We start from the raw sequence: 19,472 nt of genomic DNA, 5'->3' as shown, positions 1-19,472 counted from the left end.
GCTTGTTTGGATATTGGACACATCAAAAAACAAAGCCAATAAAAGACTGTATTGTCTGGGTTAATTGTATAGATAAACAGCTCTTCCTTGGAGACTTCTCCTTTTTCTCTGAATGTCTTTGGCTGATCAGGTTTCAGTGACATTCAAACATGGAGCCAGAACTGAGCGCACACACATACACACACGCACGCACGCACCTCTGCAGCCACACACATTATCATACAAAGACATGATCACCAGCTGGTGTGACCAAGGTTTTACCTACAGTGGTTTGCCCCACTGTGTATTTGGCAGTCCTCCTTTATACCTCCTCCTTTAGATATTAAAGTCATGGCTCATTCATTGTTAAGGAAATTGCTGTATTATGACAATATTTGCCAAAAGCCCGGAAGGAAATAGACTAAATTCAATACCCCTGCAGTTCGTCAGCAAATGTGTAATGTTTGCAGTTTTTTTTTTTTTTTTTTTTTTTTTTTTTTTCATTAAATAGGAACCACAACCTCGAGGCGTTAAGACATTTGATGTTAACTGCCTTTTGTTCCAGTGGGCATAAGTCAAAGTCTCTGCTTTTACATATTGATCAATGACGTGTCACCTTACTTTGATTCACAACAAATACTATCCATGCAAATGGAAATCACTAACATTGGTGATAAATGCAATGTCGAGAATCTACAATTTACCATGTCGTGAAAACTTTTTTCTGAATTTGATCTTTATGTTTTGATGAGCAGTCGAAACAGTTAGAAAAACCTGTTGAAAAATGTGACTATTAAAATAATAATAAAAAAAAGATTATGCACATATAACATGTACATAAAAATAAATACTAACTTAATACCTTGTATTATAAAACTGATAATACAAGTTTTATTCATTTATCCATCTTCTGTATTTATATATTTTTGTTTGTGCAACTCTCACTGGAATAATGTGTGCAGGACTTGGGAACATGATATCACACACTCTCCTGTTCCAAACAGGATTAAGCATACCCATGCACAATTTTTCATTTGTATTATGGGTTGTGTATTTATAATGTTTTATGGTCTGTGTTTAATTTGGCTGCAATATAGATTAAGTTGACAGTTGACAGGGTTGTTCACTTATGTTGCCAAGCCGCTGTCACCAAAAAATCTGCTCAAACCACACGATCACTTTCTTGATGAAACAAATGCTGAGTTCATAATAATGTGTTAAACCTTAAAAAAAAAATATATATGATTTTACTCATTGAGTTTTAAAGAATACCTGTGCAGTATCATTATCCCTGAGGTTCATAATAATAATAATAGTAATCACATCTCGGCCACCCCTGCTCCTTCAACAGCTTCCTGTGTGCCGGCTGTGAACCAGAGCCCAGTTATTCATGGAATCTAACAATATGTCATAACTCTAAACTTGCGTACCCTCAATCCACTGGTGGATGTCAGACCTGCTGATGAGGCACATTCTGCGCCAGTGTCCCCATTTTTGCATCATCCCACCCTTACCCCCCGTGGGTGCAGGTTCATCACAGGGATGAGTAATCTTACGTGTGCCCTGGTCCCTGCACCAATGATTAGACCTCTAATCATCTGTCTATCAAAGCACCTTGACTGAACAAAACCACGGCCTCTCTGTGAGTGAGTGAGAGAGAGAGAGAGAGAAATTGATTTCTGTACAGACCTGTTGATTAATTTACTGTGTGCCTGGAGTTCAAACGTTGGAGCTCTTATGTTAACCCAGCTGAGTTATTAAAGTGCCCCATAATAAGGCTTTAGAATAATAGTCAATACACAGTGAGAGCATTTCCTGTTTGGAAATCCTACTTCTGAGACCAAGACCTCTAAAAACTTAACCACTGCCTTTTCCTTTCCATTATTTAGCTCATTATTTTCAGTCATGTGCTGTATACGATGCTGAGCCGTGCTTAGATGAAGCTATACGTTTGCACTCTGGTGGTTTTAAATTATATAATGTGGATACATAATAAATAAGTTTATTATTCTGTTCAATCTTTTTCTTTTTCTAGTGAGGTCCCGCTGCATGCTTAAAACTCCCAAACAAGCAGAGCTGGGCTACTTCCAAAGGCTGTCACTCAAATAAAGCAGCAGTGCTGGGTGATGTCACAGCCACAGTCATTAATAAGACTTTGAGTTAATCACTAACCCTAACCACGTCTCCTTGTCTAGCAATGTGCACACTGTTGTTAGAAGAGCTTAAAAAATGTGTTTCCACCTAAAGTAGATTTGGGAGGATTTCATCACCAATCTGCTTTCCGGAGATTATAATAATAATAATAATAATAATGGATTTTATTTATATAGCACACTTTAAAATACAAAGAAATCTCAAGGTGCTGCACAGGGTAGAACAATCACAATAATCAAATATAATAATAAAACACTAAAAACATTTATGTTCCATTAACCCATTAGGCAGTGTGTAGTCTGCGCATCCACAAGCATCCATGTGCCCCAAATCTGCTGCCCCTTCTTGGGTTGCGGTGGTGCTGTGGGAGTGAGGCAGCAGTCGGGTGCGGATCTCGGCGTGTGTAACCGAAGGGGACACGCGCTGACTGACACACAACCGGAGCGCACTAATCTCTCTCTCTCTCTCTCTCTCTCTCTCTCTCTCTCTCTCTCTCTCTCTCTCTCTCTCTCTCTCTCTCTCTCCCTCCCCGGTCTGTCAAAGGCATCTCTGTGAAACACCAGCCAGATCAGCCTGGCGCAACCCTTAGAGGAGGCTCCATCCATCCATCCCCCCCCACCCCACCTTTTGGCTCTGTATTTGGAGACTTCTGTTCTGTCATAACTGGACACAGTGTGGGCTAACACTGGCGTCTCCAAGTGTCCTGGAAACCGGGAGTGGATGGACAGAAAGGTCAGACTGCACTTCGCATAGCTCTCTCTAGAGTCCCAAGAAGATTTTTGTCGGTGCGTTTTTATGGAGTAAAAAAAAAAACTGCGACCTGCTTTCGGGATCATTTTTTGGGGGGATTTGCTAGTCAAGTTCCACACCCTGGAGCCTGCGAACTCTCCTCTTCATCCTTTCTAATTGGAATAACGGGAAGATAACCGGGAGACTCTCTTGGGGGGGGGGATTTTGGTGCGTAATTTGGTGCGGTGTTTGCGGTTTGCTGAGAAGTATAGTTGTGCCTCCCTTCATTTTTTTTTTTTTTTTTTTAACGTTAAATAGCCATTTTTTTCCCCCCTCCCTTTTCATGGAGTAAGCTTAAAATCACAGGTAAAGACTTAAAAAAAAAAAAAAAAAAAAAAAAAAAAAAAAAAAGAGCAAGTGGGGGTGGGGTGGGGGTGGTGGGGGGATTATTCTCTGTCGCCTGGGACCATCGGGCGGATCGGATGCGCAGATTCTCCGTATAGTAGTGTGGCGGATGACCAATGGGGAATCATGAACAGCTCTTCTGAACTCGAGGATGGGACTCGGCATAAAAACCAGGTATGTGAGGAGCGGTGGCGTCCCGGTGGTACCCGGGGTTGGTTAATGTGTGGCTCTCGGGCGAATCTGGAGACGGTAGGTGTGCACTGCTTCTCCTCCCCCCCCACCACCACCCACCACCACCCCGACTCCCCCGGGGCTCTGGCACTTCTGTCCCTGTCATAATGTATGAACCCACCAAGCAGATCACGCAGTTCCCCGTGGCTACTTTTGTGTTTAAGCGTGTGGAGAAAAAAAAAAAAAAAAAAAAAAACCCCGAAGCTCCAGAGTGTTTAGAAACAGGCTATACTCTGGATCCAAATCGATGATCTGGAGCAGAACTGAATAATGATGGAATCACAGCGGGAGATGGCGAGGGAGGACTTAGGCGGAGGATAGTTGTGTTTACGCACCTTCAGCTGCATCTTCTCTAAATATTCCTAATTGTCCCCTCCCATGTAAACCCCCCACCCCACCACCACACCTCTGGGCTGTGTTTGAGCTGAATGTCTGGATATCGTATTTGTGCTGTTTGGAGTTTTTCTTTTGGAACGCACACATCCTCTTATAGTCCGCTCGGATGGATTGAGACAGGAGCGGACGTGCGTTGTGTTGCAGGCAGGCAGGCAGGCAGGCAGGCAGGCAGGCAGGCAGGCTCACTTTGGGGAATAGTCAATGTTCCACAAGGTCAGTGGAGGGCTATTGACGGTCCTTGAGGTAGAGGTGCTCCCCATGGAACCCGGAGTCGGATTTCGGGGGCAGTGAGAAAGCCTGGCGCCTTTTTGGAAAACCCATAATGATTTTACCCTTCCTATCCTCTTACCTCCTCCTGAGGATGGGATTAGTTATGATGTGGCATCACTGGAAAAAGAGGAAAAAACTTCCTGGGATGACACTGGAAAAAAAAAAAAAAAAAAAATGTTTGCCACAGAGGAGCAGTAGAAGTGTTGGCATATATAAGTACCTTGCAAATAAATAAGACCATGTTTGCTTCCTCACCCCTTCCAGCAAGATGGCTCACTTTGACAAAACATTTCCCTTTTCTCTGAGTTGTTCTTTGACTTCAAACTAATTATAAGCATTGTGTCATTCAGAAGCGAAAGTTTGGAAGGAAACACTTGTGGCACATGTCTCGTGATTTACAAAGCTTGACAGGTGTCATAGGATATGTGGCTTCCTGTCATGTGCTTCAGTGGATTTGGTAGATCAGTCGGATGTATTTACATGGTGGCACTCTGAACTGGGCCTGTGGTTGAGTCCTCTTTAGGTATAGTCCCATCAGTATCCTCTAATACAAGGCTGTAGTTAATGTTTCATATATTACAGTTGGCTGATGTAACCTTTGTATTCTGAGGTGGAGCTGATCAATGACTAAGTGGCTATGACCAATGTTTTGCTGCCTTGTCACTTTTTTTTTTTTTTTTTTTTTTATCCACTTAAAGGTCATGCAAATAGCAAATATGCCTGCTCTGGCTTTTAATTTGATGAGTTTGTGTCTTATAATACCCACATATCTGTCTCCCATCTGTAACCTTTGCAAAGGAAATATATCTGTGCAAGGAAAAGTGATACCCGATGTTATTTTGATTCCTATAATTGCCTTGTTCTTGAAGCAAATAATAAAAAAAAATCCGAATGACTAAACGGAGCTCTGATATATTGAATGGTAAGCCGAGAGGGATGAAAATGCAAAGCATGTCCCACAACCCCAACGCTCTCCCCGGATCGGTCGGCATCGGGGAGTGTTGGATGAGATGAGAGCTTGTGTGGAATGGGGATGGCTAATGCTGCTATCTGTCCCTCTCTCCTCCCTACATCTATCCGTCTCCATCTTGGGCACTTGTTATTTTGCTATCACACACAGATGCACATAAATACTCGTCTCTCTCTCTCCCTCTCTCCCTGTGTCAGCCTGTCTCGCTCTGTAATCTAAAGCAGTAACACCAAACCTTCATCTCCAGCCTTGGCGCTATTGACACAGTCATTTCAGACCCAGTGGGGAGGGGGTGGCGTAATAAAGATCTCTTGCGGTCTCTATTTGTTTTGATATCACAAAACATGGCCGAGGATTAGCGTGGTAACTCTGCATATTTGATTTGTGGCTGTAGGTGTGCTGTCACCCGGTGCCCTTTTACAACAGATGGAGGCCAGTTAGAGTAAAATGGAGATTAGAGTGCAATTTAACATTGGCCTTGAAATCTTATTCACTGGATAATAAGAAACAGTGGCCCAGGCTTCATGGTCATATACGCTCTTAAGTCGTTTAAAGGAAATAAGACACAAAATGGCTACCATGACTTCCATTATAATGAGTGGATCATTACCAGAAACACTTCCATGTAACCCAGGAAAGCTGGGATAAGTCAAGGATGCTGCTTTCCAATATCGACAAATGAATGAGAGAAATATGAAACTTAAGGATGTGAACATTTTTTTCTCATAAAAAGTTCTTGATACTTGCTGCTTATTTATTTATTTTTTTCTCCCAAGATTGCTCTGAAAAATGAAATGTAATTCCACACAAGAAACACAAACAACAAGGGGATGCAATATTGTGCTGTAGAAACACCAATATTGATTTTTATTTTTTTACTCTTCTAGATTTCTTATCTGTTTCCATGGCATCATTCTCAAATGACACATGAGCTAAGTTTGTCACACACGCCCTAGCCATACAGTCTGTTTCTTTCTCTTGTTAACCACACATGGCCCCATGCATGCACATACACCCCCCACCCCCCACATACACAAAGTATAGCTGAGACTTCTATTAGGCCCAATGGGGCTGCCGAGTCGGATTGTAGGCAATCAATAGCACTTTGAGAGCTCCGAACTTTCCAAAGCACTGAAAGGATTGTTTGTATATGAGTAGAATACCATAAAGTATATCTGTGCCTTTCCAGATACACAAACACACACACACACATTGCACTAAAGAGGTATATATTTTACAGACAATATGTTGGATTTTTATAGCCCAAAGTCCACTTTTGTGCCATGAACAAAACACAATCGGATCAAAACCACCACATCAGTAAGTTAGCAAATCACCCAACCGTTAGGATGTTTATGTATCTCCAACGCATCCGACACGAAGCTGTAAAACAGGTGGAAGGTTTGCTTTGACAGCTCACCCACTGCAGGCCCACATCTATCAAAAACACACTCGGCAGAGACCCAGCTCAGAAATGATATCAGGCTTGCATGACAGCCATGACACACAGACACACATACACTAACACACACACACATCATCTCTGCCAGGATTTATCACTAACTCACTTTAATACTCCTGGCTCTCATTCATGGTAACTGTGGCACATCAGGGAGAACCGAGACAGCTTGACCATCCTTCATGGCATACATCTTTCTTCGTATCTTGTAATAAGACCTGAAAAAAATATGGAAACTGTTGTCTTATTGCACCAAGCATAATCACAAACTTATATTGTTTCTATATTAATAGATTCACAAACAATAATGCAGTTGTTTGATGTTAAGGAAGTTGTTTTCTTGGAAACAAGTCAGAGAAGTAAACGTGCAGTTTGTTATTGAAAAAATGACAAAATGTTCTTAATTTAATTACTTAAGTAAAATGTTACATGTGGTATATTTGATGTTATATATGACATTGTTAGTTAGTATTCATATCTACTGTAACCATGATGTTCAAAGTGGCTTTCACGTTTGCTTAACAGACTGAGGCAACCAGTCTGAATCCTGGAGGTCCAGGTTTTTAACTAAAAAAATAATATAAAATTAATCCTAACTCAGTAAGTTTGCATGTTGTCATTATAGCCAATGAAATAAAAAAAAAAACTGCCTGCTTGAACTGAAGAGACTTTTATGTAAATTCAGATTAATACGGGCGCTGTCGCAATTTGAAAATTACCACCTTTCAAATTGAGGTTCTCATTAATTATACAGCCCTATTTATACTGCGGTATTTATTTTCAATATAAGCCGATACATGTGAAGTGTAGACTTGTACCACTCGCATTACAAGTATGTAAGACATGTTCTTATTGCATGGCACAGCTAGAAATGTGAGAAGACGTCACAGTCAGTGTAACAGTAAGTAAAGAGGTGAAGTCTGTAGGTTTGTACCGTATGTGTGAGATGATGGGCCGACCGGTTTTTGTGGGTATCCTTGTTCAAACTAATGAACCTGCTGAGCTGGCTGGAGGTATTGGAGGCAGTGTGGACTGGAGCAGAGCAAAGCGATAGAGAGTTCCCTGGTTCAGTGGGCCTGTGATTTCCCTGTGGGGGAGGGGTGGGTGGGCAATGCAACTCTAACAAACCTTCAGCTTCTGTCTCGTCCTTCCCCTGCTCAGGGTGGCCTCGAGGAAACACCAGCCCCCCCCACCCCAATCCATTTGTCAGATCACTTACCGGAACACACGGCCGGCAGATGCATTGATATGTTCAAATCCTGCACTCGGACAAGTTCAGCATGTGGAAATTGGGGCATTTCAACCTCTTTGCACTGTTTGCCTCTCTCACTGTCACTTTTTGCGCACTCGTCTGTACAGATGAAAACTCCTCACAAGAAAAAGACTTGTAGAGTGAGGTGTTTTCTCAATAGGTGTGATGTGACAGCTTGACAGCATTGCACGGATTTGTGTTTGCCTATGTGTGTGCTTATATTGTTTCATTTGCGCATCCAGTTAAACATACAGTAAATGGCTTTTGAAAGAGGAGAGATTGATCAAATTAGGTCGTGTCAGTCTGTGTGTCTACAGTACGTGTTTAACAGCTTTGCAGAATATTAAAAAATGACATTTTTGATATATTTGTGCGAGTCTGTGCATGCTGTACTTTTGTGATCTCGTCCTTGCATCAATCCATTGATCCTTTTTAAACAACAGTATGGGGGAGGTAGGGATGGGAGAGTTATTCAATTTATCAAGAAAAAAAACCCAACAATCTCTCGGTTTCATTGATTTCACTTTGGTACTGTTCTTCATAACAACACCGCCTTTTCTATTGGCATGAACTATAATGAATTTCAGAGCTTCAATGTTGCAGAGTGTGTTTTTTTTTTTTTAACTTCCAGTGGGCTTGTTCTCCTCAAACACGAATTCCTTTTCTAATCGCCTCTCTTCTTTTGATAATCTTTTCATCATTGCAACATTATCTCCCTTTTTAGCTTTGGACACATCTATACACTGCATTTGAAGCCCATTGCTGGAATTGTGGTATCAAAGCCTAAGTGGCTAGAAGGAGTGTGGGCCTATTGTTAGAATGAATGTGTGAGAGGAGTGTGTGTGTTGGTGGATCAAAGCGGTAACGAGCCATTACTGTCAAGCCGTTACGTAAGCGAAGAGTGCTTTTTGCATAGGAAGGGATTTAGTGCCTTAATGGCCTCAACAGCGTGTTCACTTGCTTAGTTTTCTGCCGCAGACAGATGGAGCCATTCTGGGTAACGTGCGTGTACGGTGGCCCTGTGAAACCAGGAGCTTTACTAGTGTGAAGGTTATAAATGACGGCTACTGTCCCAATGCGCTCTTGGCCTCGCTCTCCCCTTCCATCCGCCCTTTTTGTTATCTGACCCTCATGTTCCTCAATGTCTTTTTTTTTTCTTTTTCTCATTTTCTCCCTTTCGATATCTCTTGCTGACGCGAAGGCACAGGACATTTTAATATTAGATTTCTTGTGCTGCAAGGTGGCCAGGAGGCCTTGAGAGAGAGAAAAAAAAAGAAAAAGAGGGCGAGGCAAGGACGGCAAAAAGAATGAAAAGTGGAGGGTCGATGAAAAGCAGAAGAATAAAAATAAGAGCTGGAGTAGAGAAACAAACGAGTAACCCAGAGTAGAGATGAAAGGACACTGGGGGGGGGGGGGCTCGGTAAGTATGAATCACAGTAGGTCCCAGATCAGTGTTCAGCAGGCAGCAGGCTAGCTGGGGGCACATGTACCTTTTTTGCAAGATGACGCAGATATATTCCAGCTGCTCAAAACCCCACATACCTACAACAAAGGACTGTTATCAGATATACCACACGGTGCTGTCGGAGGGAAGACAGTCTTTTTTTTTTTTTTTTTTTTTTCAGTCGGCTCTTGGATCAGTTATAAGGCTCATCACGGAAAGCCCCAAAGCATCACCTAGGGCTCACTCGCATCCAACACAACAGCTGCAATAGGCAGTAATTGCACCTAATTCATTCGTGATTTTTGGTAATTGTGTTGATTTAATGCACTGCACATGCTTTGTGTGTAGGTATTTTTTTTGCCTTTTTTCCTTTTGAAGGGATGTGAAGAAAGCAATGCTGAGTAGGACACATTAGGAAGGCACCGCAGGGCAAGGTTATACTCTACCTCCCAGAGTATGTATTGACAGATGTGTCAGCAGGCTGACCTGATGGGCAGGGTTTCACAGTAGAGGAGCTAAAAGTGTGAGAGAGAGGGAGAGAGAGAGAGAGAGGGAGAGAGTGAGGGAGGGAGACGAGGCAGGCGGAGGCATTAGATTTCCATCTGCACGATTTAGCCCCTCGTGCATGTTTGTGTGTGCCAAGAAGGCTCATTAAAGTAGGCGGGAAAAAAAAAAAAAAAAAAACACTCAAAAGGAAAGATAAATGTGTATATTCACCCCATTATTTTTACTCTGGAAGACCGTAATATCGCTATTCTGAAATTTATCATTCACTTCCCCGCTAAATCATCATTAAAAATGCATTTGAAATCACCGGCAAGAAGGCGTGCAGGTGGAGGAGGGAAAAGGAGTGGGCTGGGGATGAGGCAGAGTGGTCGAGTGAGGGATGAGAGAGGCGCAGCGTGTGCACGTGTTACGGTGTTCAGTCATCGAGGTGGACAACTAGCCGGGCCTGTTCCACTGGCGGATAGGGCTCTAACTCCATATTTGCAGTGAGAAGTGTCCAATTTCCTCCCGCCGATCTCAATCAGGGAGTTAAAGAGCTGTGTACGTGTGGCGCTCCGGTCTTGATCAAATAGAGATTTGAGATTAGAGGAACATAATTCCTACAATATAATGGCCTTTTTTTTTGTCTTTCTGTTCCCTCGGCTCGTCATTAATCAGCGACGTGAGCACGCAGAGCAAACCACGTGCGCGCTCGAGCGCAGTTCCTTTTTTTTAATGTGATGTGATGGGTAACGTGTCTGACGAAGAATGCGGGCGGAACAGTAAATAATAAGGGAATTAATTAGACTCTGGAAAATCCAGTGAATAATTTATTATAAATAAATGGAGAAGTTTAATCAAGCAATCAATCTACTCCGGCCACCGCATCTGGAGCAGAAAAAATATTACAGGAGGGAGGGCCGAGGATGAGAAGTCAGTTTTAACTCAACATAAAGCAGTTGAGCACACAATCGGTGAAAACTGCTAGAATGCGTGGCGGCTTGCCAGAGCTGATAAAATAGTGGTGCTATAGTGTGACACCTGTTCCACTGTTAGCATACAGAGGACTTTTTTACCTTGGTCTTTGGATGCCATCGTGCCTGTGATTGAGCTGCATTGCTCTCTTTCGCCTTCATACTCCGTTGTCTTTCCAAAATCACATTATTGGGTTCACCTCTGAGCCAAATGGACTCATTTCCTTTGCAAACTGACTTCATATATCCACCTGCTAATGACTTGCTTAAGTTAACGTTGAAACATAATAGCATCATTACGGGCCGGGCACCATCAAGTGTCGCAGGCATTAATTGACTAGAAGGATGAAGGCTGAGAAATCCGTGTTGCCCCTATTAAGTCGTTCCCTTGTTCTGTGGATGCAGAAAAGGAAGAAAGATTGCCTCGTTACCCAATGCCAGAAAAACCTCAACGACATCATTATCACAGATATATTTTTATCCTCAGGGGAAGGTGCTTTGCTTTTAACAAGCCAAACATAAAATGTGTTGATGCGATCTTAAACAAAGTAAATAAAGGGTTATTCCTTCTTATAGGATTACTTCACATTGTGTCTAGGGATAATACTGACCATATGTATTGCCAAGTGATATAGAACTTTGCGATATTTTTTCTCTATCGTTTCTATTATGACCTCCTGATGAACAAGCGGTACATTGCAATGACACTGAATGTAAACAAAGCAGGTCTCAAACCAGTACAGAAAATATACTCTGTACAGCCAAGCTAGGTTATTCTAACAAAGTAATAATCAGTCTTTACATGCAGTTTACTTAGACCGAGATGTGCATGTATATATTATTATGGCCCTTAATGTCTGCCACCCATGCATTTGCTGTCCACTTTGTTCATGAACAATATAGATGAGGCTTGAATTTATTAGCCTTTGCTCTATAGTTTCACTTGAAACGGCTCAATTTGCGCTAAAGTTGAGCTTAGAAAATAGTTACTAGTAATTTTAATTTGTCAACTATATAATTCACATAGGAGTGATTATTTCATCTAGTTTTTTTGAATTAACAGAAAAAGTGCTATATGATGATATAAATCGTTATTATGGAATGACCTACTGTATATCAGGATTAGATGATTCTGGCCACATCGCCCAGCCCTGTAGACAAAAAGACATCTGTGGTCAGCATATCTTCACTATCATCTGTGCAAAGGTAAACGGAGGACATACCCACTGAAAGATGCAGGATGTTCACTTTAACTGAAACATAAACATGATTTTATTTTAAATCTGTGAATTGAGTGAGAAGGAAACTTTATGAAACGGGTTAGGTGCCTGATACGAGGATGAGAAAAGCATTTGAAGTAAGGTGAGTTTGAGGGGAGAGATAAAAAATTGAGTGATGCCTTAAAAAATATACAGAACTACACAGACGGAGAGGGAGGCACAAAGAGACACTGAGATGTATTCATTGCAGCTATCGTATTAAACAGTTATGACAAACTCATGGCTAATATATTAACTGACTTACCCACCAACATCCATTATTTATTCATCATCAAAAATTCAATCTGGCAGGCTCTGTGCCATCATTCAGATGTGTTTGGGGAAAGTGGCACATTTGAATGGATGAGGAATTGTAGGACTCACTCCCATTGCTTGTTTTTGTACCAAATCCCTCCCCTTCAATTATTCAAACGTTAAATCAATCAAAGAAAGCCAGGAGATGGTTTGATATTTTAAAAAAAGAAATTCTCTTTCTAGCCCACAAAGCTCATATCATTGAAAAAAACAAACCATTTTATTCTTTTTGGCCATTTCAACCAGAATCAGACTCATCAGACTGTTGTAGGTGGTGGCTCTGTCACACACCATCTGGCTTTAGTGTTTCATTAAGCTGAAGAGGAAACCTTATGTTTTCTGCATGTTTCAACTTGCATCTCATTTCACGGCAGTTGCTGACCCCCTGCTACGGCTGAAGAAGACAAGCTCATATTTACTACATTTCCGGTGAAATTTCTGCACCTCTCGGCAATACCTAAGTCTGAATGAGATTGGATATGGAAATGTAGAGTACTGCAGACCAGTAGTTTCTGCTGATGTTGTGGAACTTGACAGCCTGGCGAACGGGACACATTCCTCTGAGAAACAAACACTCGCACATCCAGACGGCCCTGTGCAAGCGGACACATGACACCTGACACACATGCATTCTTCATTTAATGTAGTACACAGTAAAATGGTGCAGTATGTATTTAAAGTGTGTCAAGTGACATTTGGGGAAAATGTACAAGCAACAGTTTAGCTAAGTAGATAAGCTATATTTAACCTCATTGCAGCTAAACCTAGTACTTTTTCCATGTCCATAACGCATACATTATATCATGTGATGACATGACTAACAATGATAAGTCTCATGCTAGAGTCTGCAGCCACGCTAGCGGCTCCGTGAGGCGCATACCAGTGGGCTAAATGCTAACGTTAGCATGCTGACATGCTCTCAGCGACAATGCCAACATGCTAATGTTTAGCCGGTATAACTTTGTTTACTATGAGTGATAGAATATCATTACACAACACAGGCGGTATTCATAATGACCACTTATACATTGCCGTTCAATTTAATACCCCAGATAGTGTCATCAATTACCAGGCTTTTAATGCTAATGTTTTGTTGAGATTGTGTCACAGGGGTGCTTATTAAACTCTATAGCATTAGTTAAAGCCTTAGTTCTCTCGTTGTAATGCGCTGCAGGTTAATGCTATAATCCACTGAAGGACTTGGCCGACATATCGCTCAAACTCTGGAGTGTTCAGTCACTTGGCTTACTGTCCGTGGCAAAGTCTAGCGCTGCAATTGGATCTGTGCAATACAGTGGCATCCAATACATTTCAGCGGGGCCTAAACGGAAGCTCAAGTCTCTCTGAACTTTAGAAAAAATTGGCCAATAATGGTATCTCGACAATCCCAAGCATTCGGTCTGACTTCCCTGTTTTCCAAGGCTATGCTGTGTCGTAAGGGGGGTGAAGATAAAGGTTAGAAGATCAAGTGTAGTGAGTGTATCATTTATCTAAAGCAATGAATAGCCCCACTAGTTCCACTATTTCCTGTTCACTTATATATATATATATATCTACTTGGTTTGGAAGAATGTGTTTAAAACATTAAGGTATCAGATTAGATTTAATGAAGTCTAGAATAGTACAAGTTTTATTAAATCTTGGCTGATATGTCATCATATATAAAGTTTGACCATCAATCACTGGACGATTATTAAATCATGGCATGCCATGTCAATAGGAGCTCCCATTCAGTATTCTCTCATGCTGTTACAACCAGAGTCATTATTTTTCCTCCATCTGTGCCTCCTTGTGTTTTTGGAATATCTTTCAGTTGATGAGATATTATGTAAAATCTTTTGGATGCACACTGAGAGCAACAGTTAGAATATAGCATAAAACCTTTTATTCTTTCAATAATGAACTGCCTCGCTTTCATCTTCACTTTCCATCAGAAATCTTGAATGGAAAATTGTCTGGCTGCGTTGTTCAGATAATCAGATACTTGTAGTTGCAGTCTAAGTTAGTCTGGTATTGTAAAAAGCCCTTCTACTGTAGAGCCTGTCAGCATGGCACAGCCTCAGCCATTTGTCTGCCACCTTTAGTCAAATCTCCCTTACAGATGCAATGACTAATAGATGAAGTTTGCAAGAGATGGGGATGGACTACAGAGAGTGTGAGAACTTATTTGGAAAGGAGAAAAAAAAAAGTGTGATGTCCGGAGATTTTTGTGAGAAGTCGAGCTTGGAGAAAAGTTAAAAAGTAAAACTGAGCTGTCTCAGATGGGCTTTTTTTCCCCCAACATTAAATCTGTGACAAGACAGAAGCAATAATTATCGCCCAAAATATCTTGAAAACTCTTTTGGTTCATACAGTGTCTGCATGTTAAACTTATGCTCTCTCTCTCTCTCTCTCTCTCTCTCTCTCTCTCTCTCTCTCTCTCTCTCTCTCTCTCTCTCTCTCTCTCTCTCTCTCTCTCTCTCTCTCTCTCTCTCTCAGCCTCTCTCACTTGGGCAATAGAATCTGGCAGGCTCCTCACAGGCTTCTGTAATGTGCTAACATAAGAAATCAATCAGACTCACAGTATTTCTACAGCCCCTCAGCTCACATTGATTTATTGCAAATGTGTTGAAGATGGAGAGAGAAACTCTTTAGCACTGTGGGGCACGCTGGTCGAGGGGAGTGGATTGTAGGGGAGAAGGATGAGGGGACGATGACAGGTTTGGGATGAGGGGTGATGTGGGAGGAGCGAGGGGAAGAGGAGGGATCATGGTCTGCTGACCTTTGTTTTGATAGGCTGACCTCGTTCACCTCAGGGTCATCGCACTGTCTGTCATCAGCCAGCCCGGGAAGAGAAAAACGATGATAATGGGCTTTTTCTTTCTTTTTTTTTTTTTTTTTTTTTTTTTTTTTTTTTTTTTTAATAGATGGCTGTGATGTGTTTGCTGTGTGCTGTGGTTTTCCAGTATGTGGAGCGTGACAGCTGCTGTCAGCCCTGTAGCAGGAGAGGTCAGGGGTCACAGAGATGGTGGTTGCTTGGATTTCCATTATATCCTATCAGTAAACTCACCTGACAAACAGAAAGACAACTTTCTCCATGTATTTTGCATTGTTACTTTCTCATCTGTGTTGATACTACTGGTAGATATTTGGTCAAAAGTATACTGGAGCACACAGGTTTAAAGACAAAGACTATAGTATTAGTAAATCATGAATCATTTGGAAAACATCAACTCAAGCACTCCATTGTGCTCGGAGACTCTATTTTATACAGAAGAGCAAAGTGCCAATTTTGTACTTTAAACATTCTGTTCCAAGAAATTGCTAAGTTATCAGAAAATTGTACTTTTTCTAAGTAGAGATCATGAAGATGACTTCATGCTATTGCTTTATCTGAATACTGTGGAGTGGAGAGAAGTTCTGGCAGGCTTCTCTTCAATAAAGTCCCATTATTTGCTCCTGATGATAGATTACATGCAGGAAAAAGAAATCCAGAGAACAAAGACGGGAAGATATATATAGAAAAAAATATATAAATTAAACAATAAATCCTCACCAGATGCTTTCTATACCTTCTCCAACAAAATCAGTACATCTTTAAATGCCTTCTAAAAACAATGGCAGACTTACAACCTCGATAAATATGAAAGAGACACACAAAGGACAATGCTGAAGTCGAGGGGTATAACTTGACATTCACGTCGATCACACCCAACTACATGCTTAAAAACGGCATACTTTGGACCAAATTTCTGAAGACTCTCCTGATACAAGACATTAACAATTGGACATAGTCACCATGACCTCACCCAGATTTCCACAAACCAAGCCTGGAAGCCTTGAAGCCTTAAATTCCGCATTTTGGCCGTAGCCATTTTCTGAATCAGAACTGGAATCTGCTTTATTTGGCAAAGTATGCGTGCACATAAAAGGAGTAGTTCTTTGACATCCCTCACAATGTACTTACAAAGAAAAGTTAATAATAGCTCACAGCTGGACAATATTGTTTTGTCTTTTTTACTTTGATTAAGAGAATACTATTTTTTGTGTGTTAAAATTTCACTTCACTGTTGAATTATGGCATCTTTTAAAAAAATGTCAGCGGTTTTCTAAAATAAATTATTACCATATTAAAGTATTAATTTGTACCTAATGCACTTTGTAATGGCTTTTTGACTGTCGTTATTTATTTGAGTCGCTTTCAATCTTAACATTTTTTTTTTCAACTCAAAACAAATTATCTTGCCGTCGCCACTAAATTATGACTCAGAGCAATTTTGTATTTCATGCTCACACAGCTCAGAGGGGATATCTGGAGGGATGCCTCGACGGTAAATTTTGTTTTTCTATTTTATATATCTCAAGAGTGAAAGGCTTGTTTATCCATTTTGGAGAAGATGACTGTCGGAGGGGGAGTCGGAGTAAATAAGAGCTCGACAGTAGCTTGGTGTATTTATATCATGGGCATACACTAAGAGACACTGAAGGGGGCTGATGGAGATGAGGATTGAAGTGGATTACTGAGATAGGGCCATGCCACAGAGAGAATGAAATCTTATTTATATTAGGCTTTCATAAACATACACAAGCAATGAAACATACGGCTCTCCGCGGCCATATGCAGCTCAGCGGAGTGCTCGTGTCCCTTCTCTCTGCGGGGGCCGCGAGGCTCGTCGAAGGGGTTAAAGAGGAGATTAAAGTGATAATGTACATCTCTAATCCCCAGCACTTAAAGAGGGCAAAAGAGGGGAAAAACTTCCTCCAACCAGAGAGCCGGACATGAAGAGGGTACATCACTGGCCATCAGGGTCAGCCATCACCATGGAAACAGATTATTCCGAATAATTATCTGCCATATGTGCCTTGTCACAATTAGAAGTTGGCTGTGAGCTGGGTCACGGGTCAAACGCTGATCCGTGACCCCTGATCCAGTATTGGGGAGGGTGGCCAACGAAACCCCCCCCGACCCGGTTTATTAGAAAATATTTACGCACACTTATCGCATCTGTCACAAGAGCTCCAGTCACACAACCTGCACTCACACATTCTCAGATATCTGATGCTACCGGCAACAGTGATGGTAGCATCACTAAATGTCACTGCATACTTTGCGTTTTGAGCTTTCAATAGCCCTTTTCTTCCATTATAGATCTTACAAAATGAAAATCTGGAAATGAATAAAAATGGATTTAGGATTTCAATCAGAATACAAAGCTTTCTGAATCGACGTTTTGGCTGAGTAGCTAAAAAAAAAAAGGGAACGACTGGGTGAGGAGAGTGCGCAAGTGTGAGCTGACAGAGGCTCAAATTAGAGAAACCTTTGTGGTTTGTTCTCAGGACCAAGCCTTCCATTAGGAGTCCAGCCGTTTTAACTCATCACTGCAGCTCTCCCGCAGGAGTTACACAGAGAATGTTTCATTTCCCATAAAGTCGTGTTCACACCAGCACCCTGGGAACAGCAGCAACAAGGTGCAAAGTGGTTTACCCATTATAGTGGATAATTTATTCTGTCACTTTTGCCCATGTGAGAAAAGTCATTTGGAGTGAACTTCCTCTCTTCAGTATTAACCGTCTTGTAAAGGAGAAATGCAAAAACCATCTTTCAAAAATCACAGCTGATTAGTCTGGAAAGTCACCCATGGCAATCTCTATTCAGATTGCGTCTCTCCCTTTTTTTTAATTTTGGGTTTGGTATGAAACGGTGTGAGAATCCCTGCGGGGGTGTGAAACGTGACAGTTTTTAAAAGACCTGCGATACCTTAGGCTTATTACTGCAAGCCGTCAGATTTTGTGAGATGCGCAGTGACGCCGCTTTTCTCTGATCAAATTTGTCACATCACGCCAGGCAGGATCACAGGGTGGAGAGACCACCGACACATTTAGGAGAGAGAGCCGGGAGGTGTTCAGACAAGCTACGTTTAAACACCAATTAAGCCCCAATACACTACCTCCATCTCTGGTCTATTAGATTGTCACCCATCACTATTAGGAGACACTTGGAGGCCTCTGGCATTCTGGGAAAAATAATTACATTCTTTCGGGCGTCATAATTACTGCCTTGAAAGTGTCTCTTTCGAAACACTAACAAAGCAGGCTCTTACTCTTTCTCCGTCTCCCCGCTCCTCTCTCCCCAAGCTCTGCCTTTCTCATCTCATGTCTGTTGTCTCTAGACACTAATGAAGTGGTTTAATCTCGTAACTCCAGAGAGGACTGCATTAATTAAGTTCCTGCGTGTGTTCGTTTTTAAAGTTTCCACATTTCCAGAGCGGGCCTACCATATAAACACGTTTGCCATCGTCACTTACTGTTGCTTTGTGACTCGTGTATAAATGGGATAGTGTCTGGATTTGCATGTGTTTTGGGGGAAAAGTGCCGATTAGTCCGATTGAAACGAATGCGGTTTTGTCGCTCTGAAAAGTTTGATAGCGGATTGATTTCCCATTTGCAACTGTGTGATTCCACACAAATCTAATCTTTCACCATCTTGAATCTATTATTGTGTAATCTCTGGGAGCTCGCACTAAGACTGTTTTGCTTAGCTGCTCATCAGACGCTGTTTTTTTTTTAATTTCTTATTACAGAACACGTGCTCGAATTTACCCCCTTAACTTCTGAATCTGCACATTGTGGCATGTTGGTATGAAAACCTGTCAGACGTGATGTGAGTTTGAGATATAATATAGTTCCAGTTGGGTAAACACGGTGAATCGTTTGTCTGTTACTTCCAGAGCGTGACTGATATTTAGCACCGGCTAACCACACTCAACTGGTCTATTTATGCAGTCAATCCACTTTGATTTAGTTCTTGCCATCTTCAGAGTGTTCATTTGGATTACAATTTTTTTGACATTGCCTTACTGCATTCACGAAGGGGATAAAAAAGTGACAGTTGTGGCAGTTCCTTTTTTACAAACAGCCAGAGAGCAAGCCACTGCTTCTGCTCTCATATTTGCCAGCTCCTGAGTCCCGAGGATTCAGACTGTTGACTAAGGATCTCAGCTTTTCAGAATAAAGTGTACCTCCGTCTTACATCTCTCTCTCTCTCCCCTACACCCCTCTCGTATTTCACCAAAGCTGTCACAGTTCTTTTCTTCATTCAACAGTAGTGTTAAAGTAAAGTACGACGGTTTATGCAAGGTTACAGTTTTGATACATGAAGTATTAAATGGC

The 19,472-nt window shown here is 41.5% G+C and overlaps 1 protein-coding gene across 1 annotated transcript in view; it reads left to right on the top strand.

Annotated features, from left to right (window-relative positions):
- Nucleotides 1-19,472, top strand: part of fibcd1b (fibrinogen C domain containing 1b) — a 116,998-nt gene that overhangs the window by 17,632 nt on the left and 79,894 nt on the right. Inside the window, exon 2 of the mRNA XM_054613027.1 lies at nucleotides 3,353-3,441. Coding sequence (XP_054469002.1) covers nucleotides 3,353-3,441 — 89 coding nt within the window. The remainder of the gene's footprint in view (nucleotides 1-3,352; nucleotides 3,442-19,472) is intronic.

The sequence above is a fragment of the Anoplopoma fimbria genome, chromosome 14, assembly GCF_027596085.1.
Source record: "Anoplopoma fimbria isolate UVic2021 breed Golden Eagle Sablefish chromosome 14, Afim_UVic_2022, whole genome shotgun sequence".
NCBI lineage: Eukaryota > Metazoa > Chordata > Actinopteri > Perciformes > Anoplopomatidae > Anoplopoma > Anoplopoma fimbria.
Note: the sequence above shows the minus strand (reverse complement) of the source record. Positions and strands in the feature narration are given on the sequence as shown.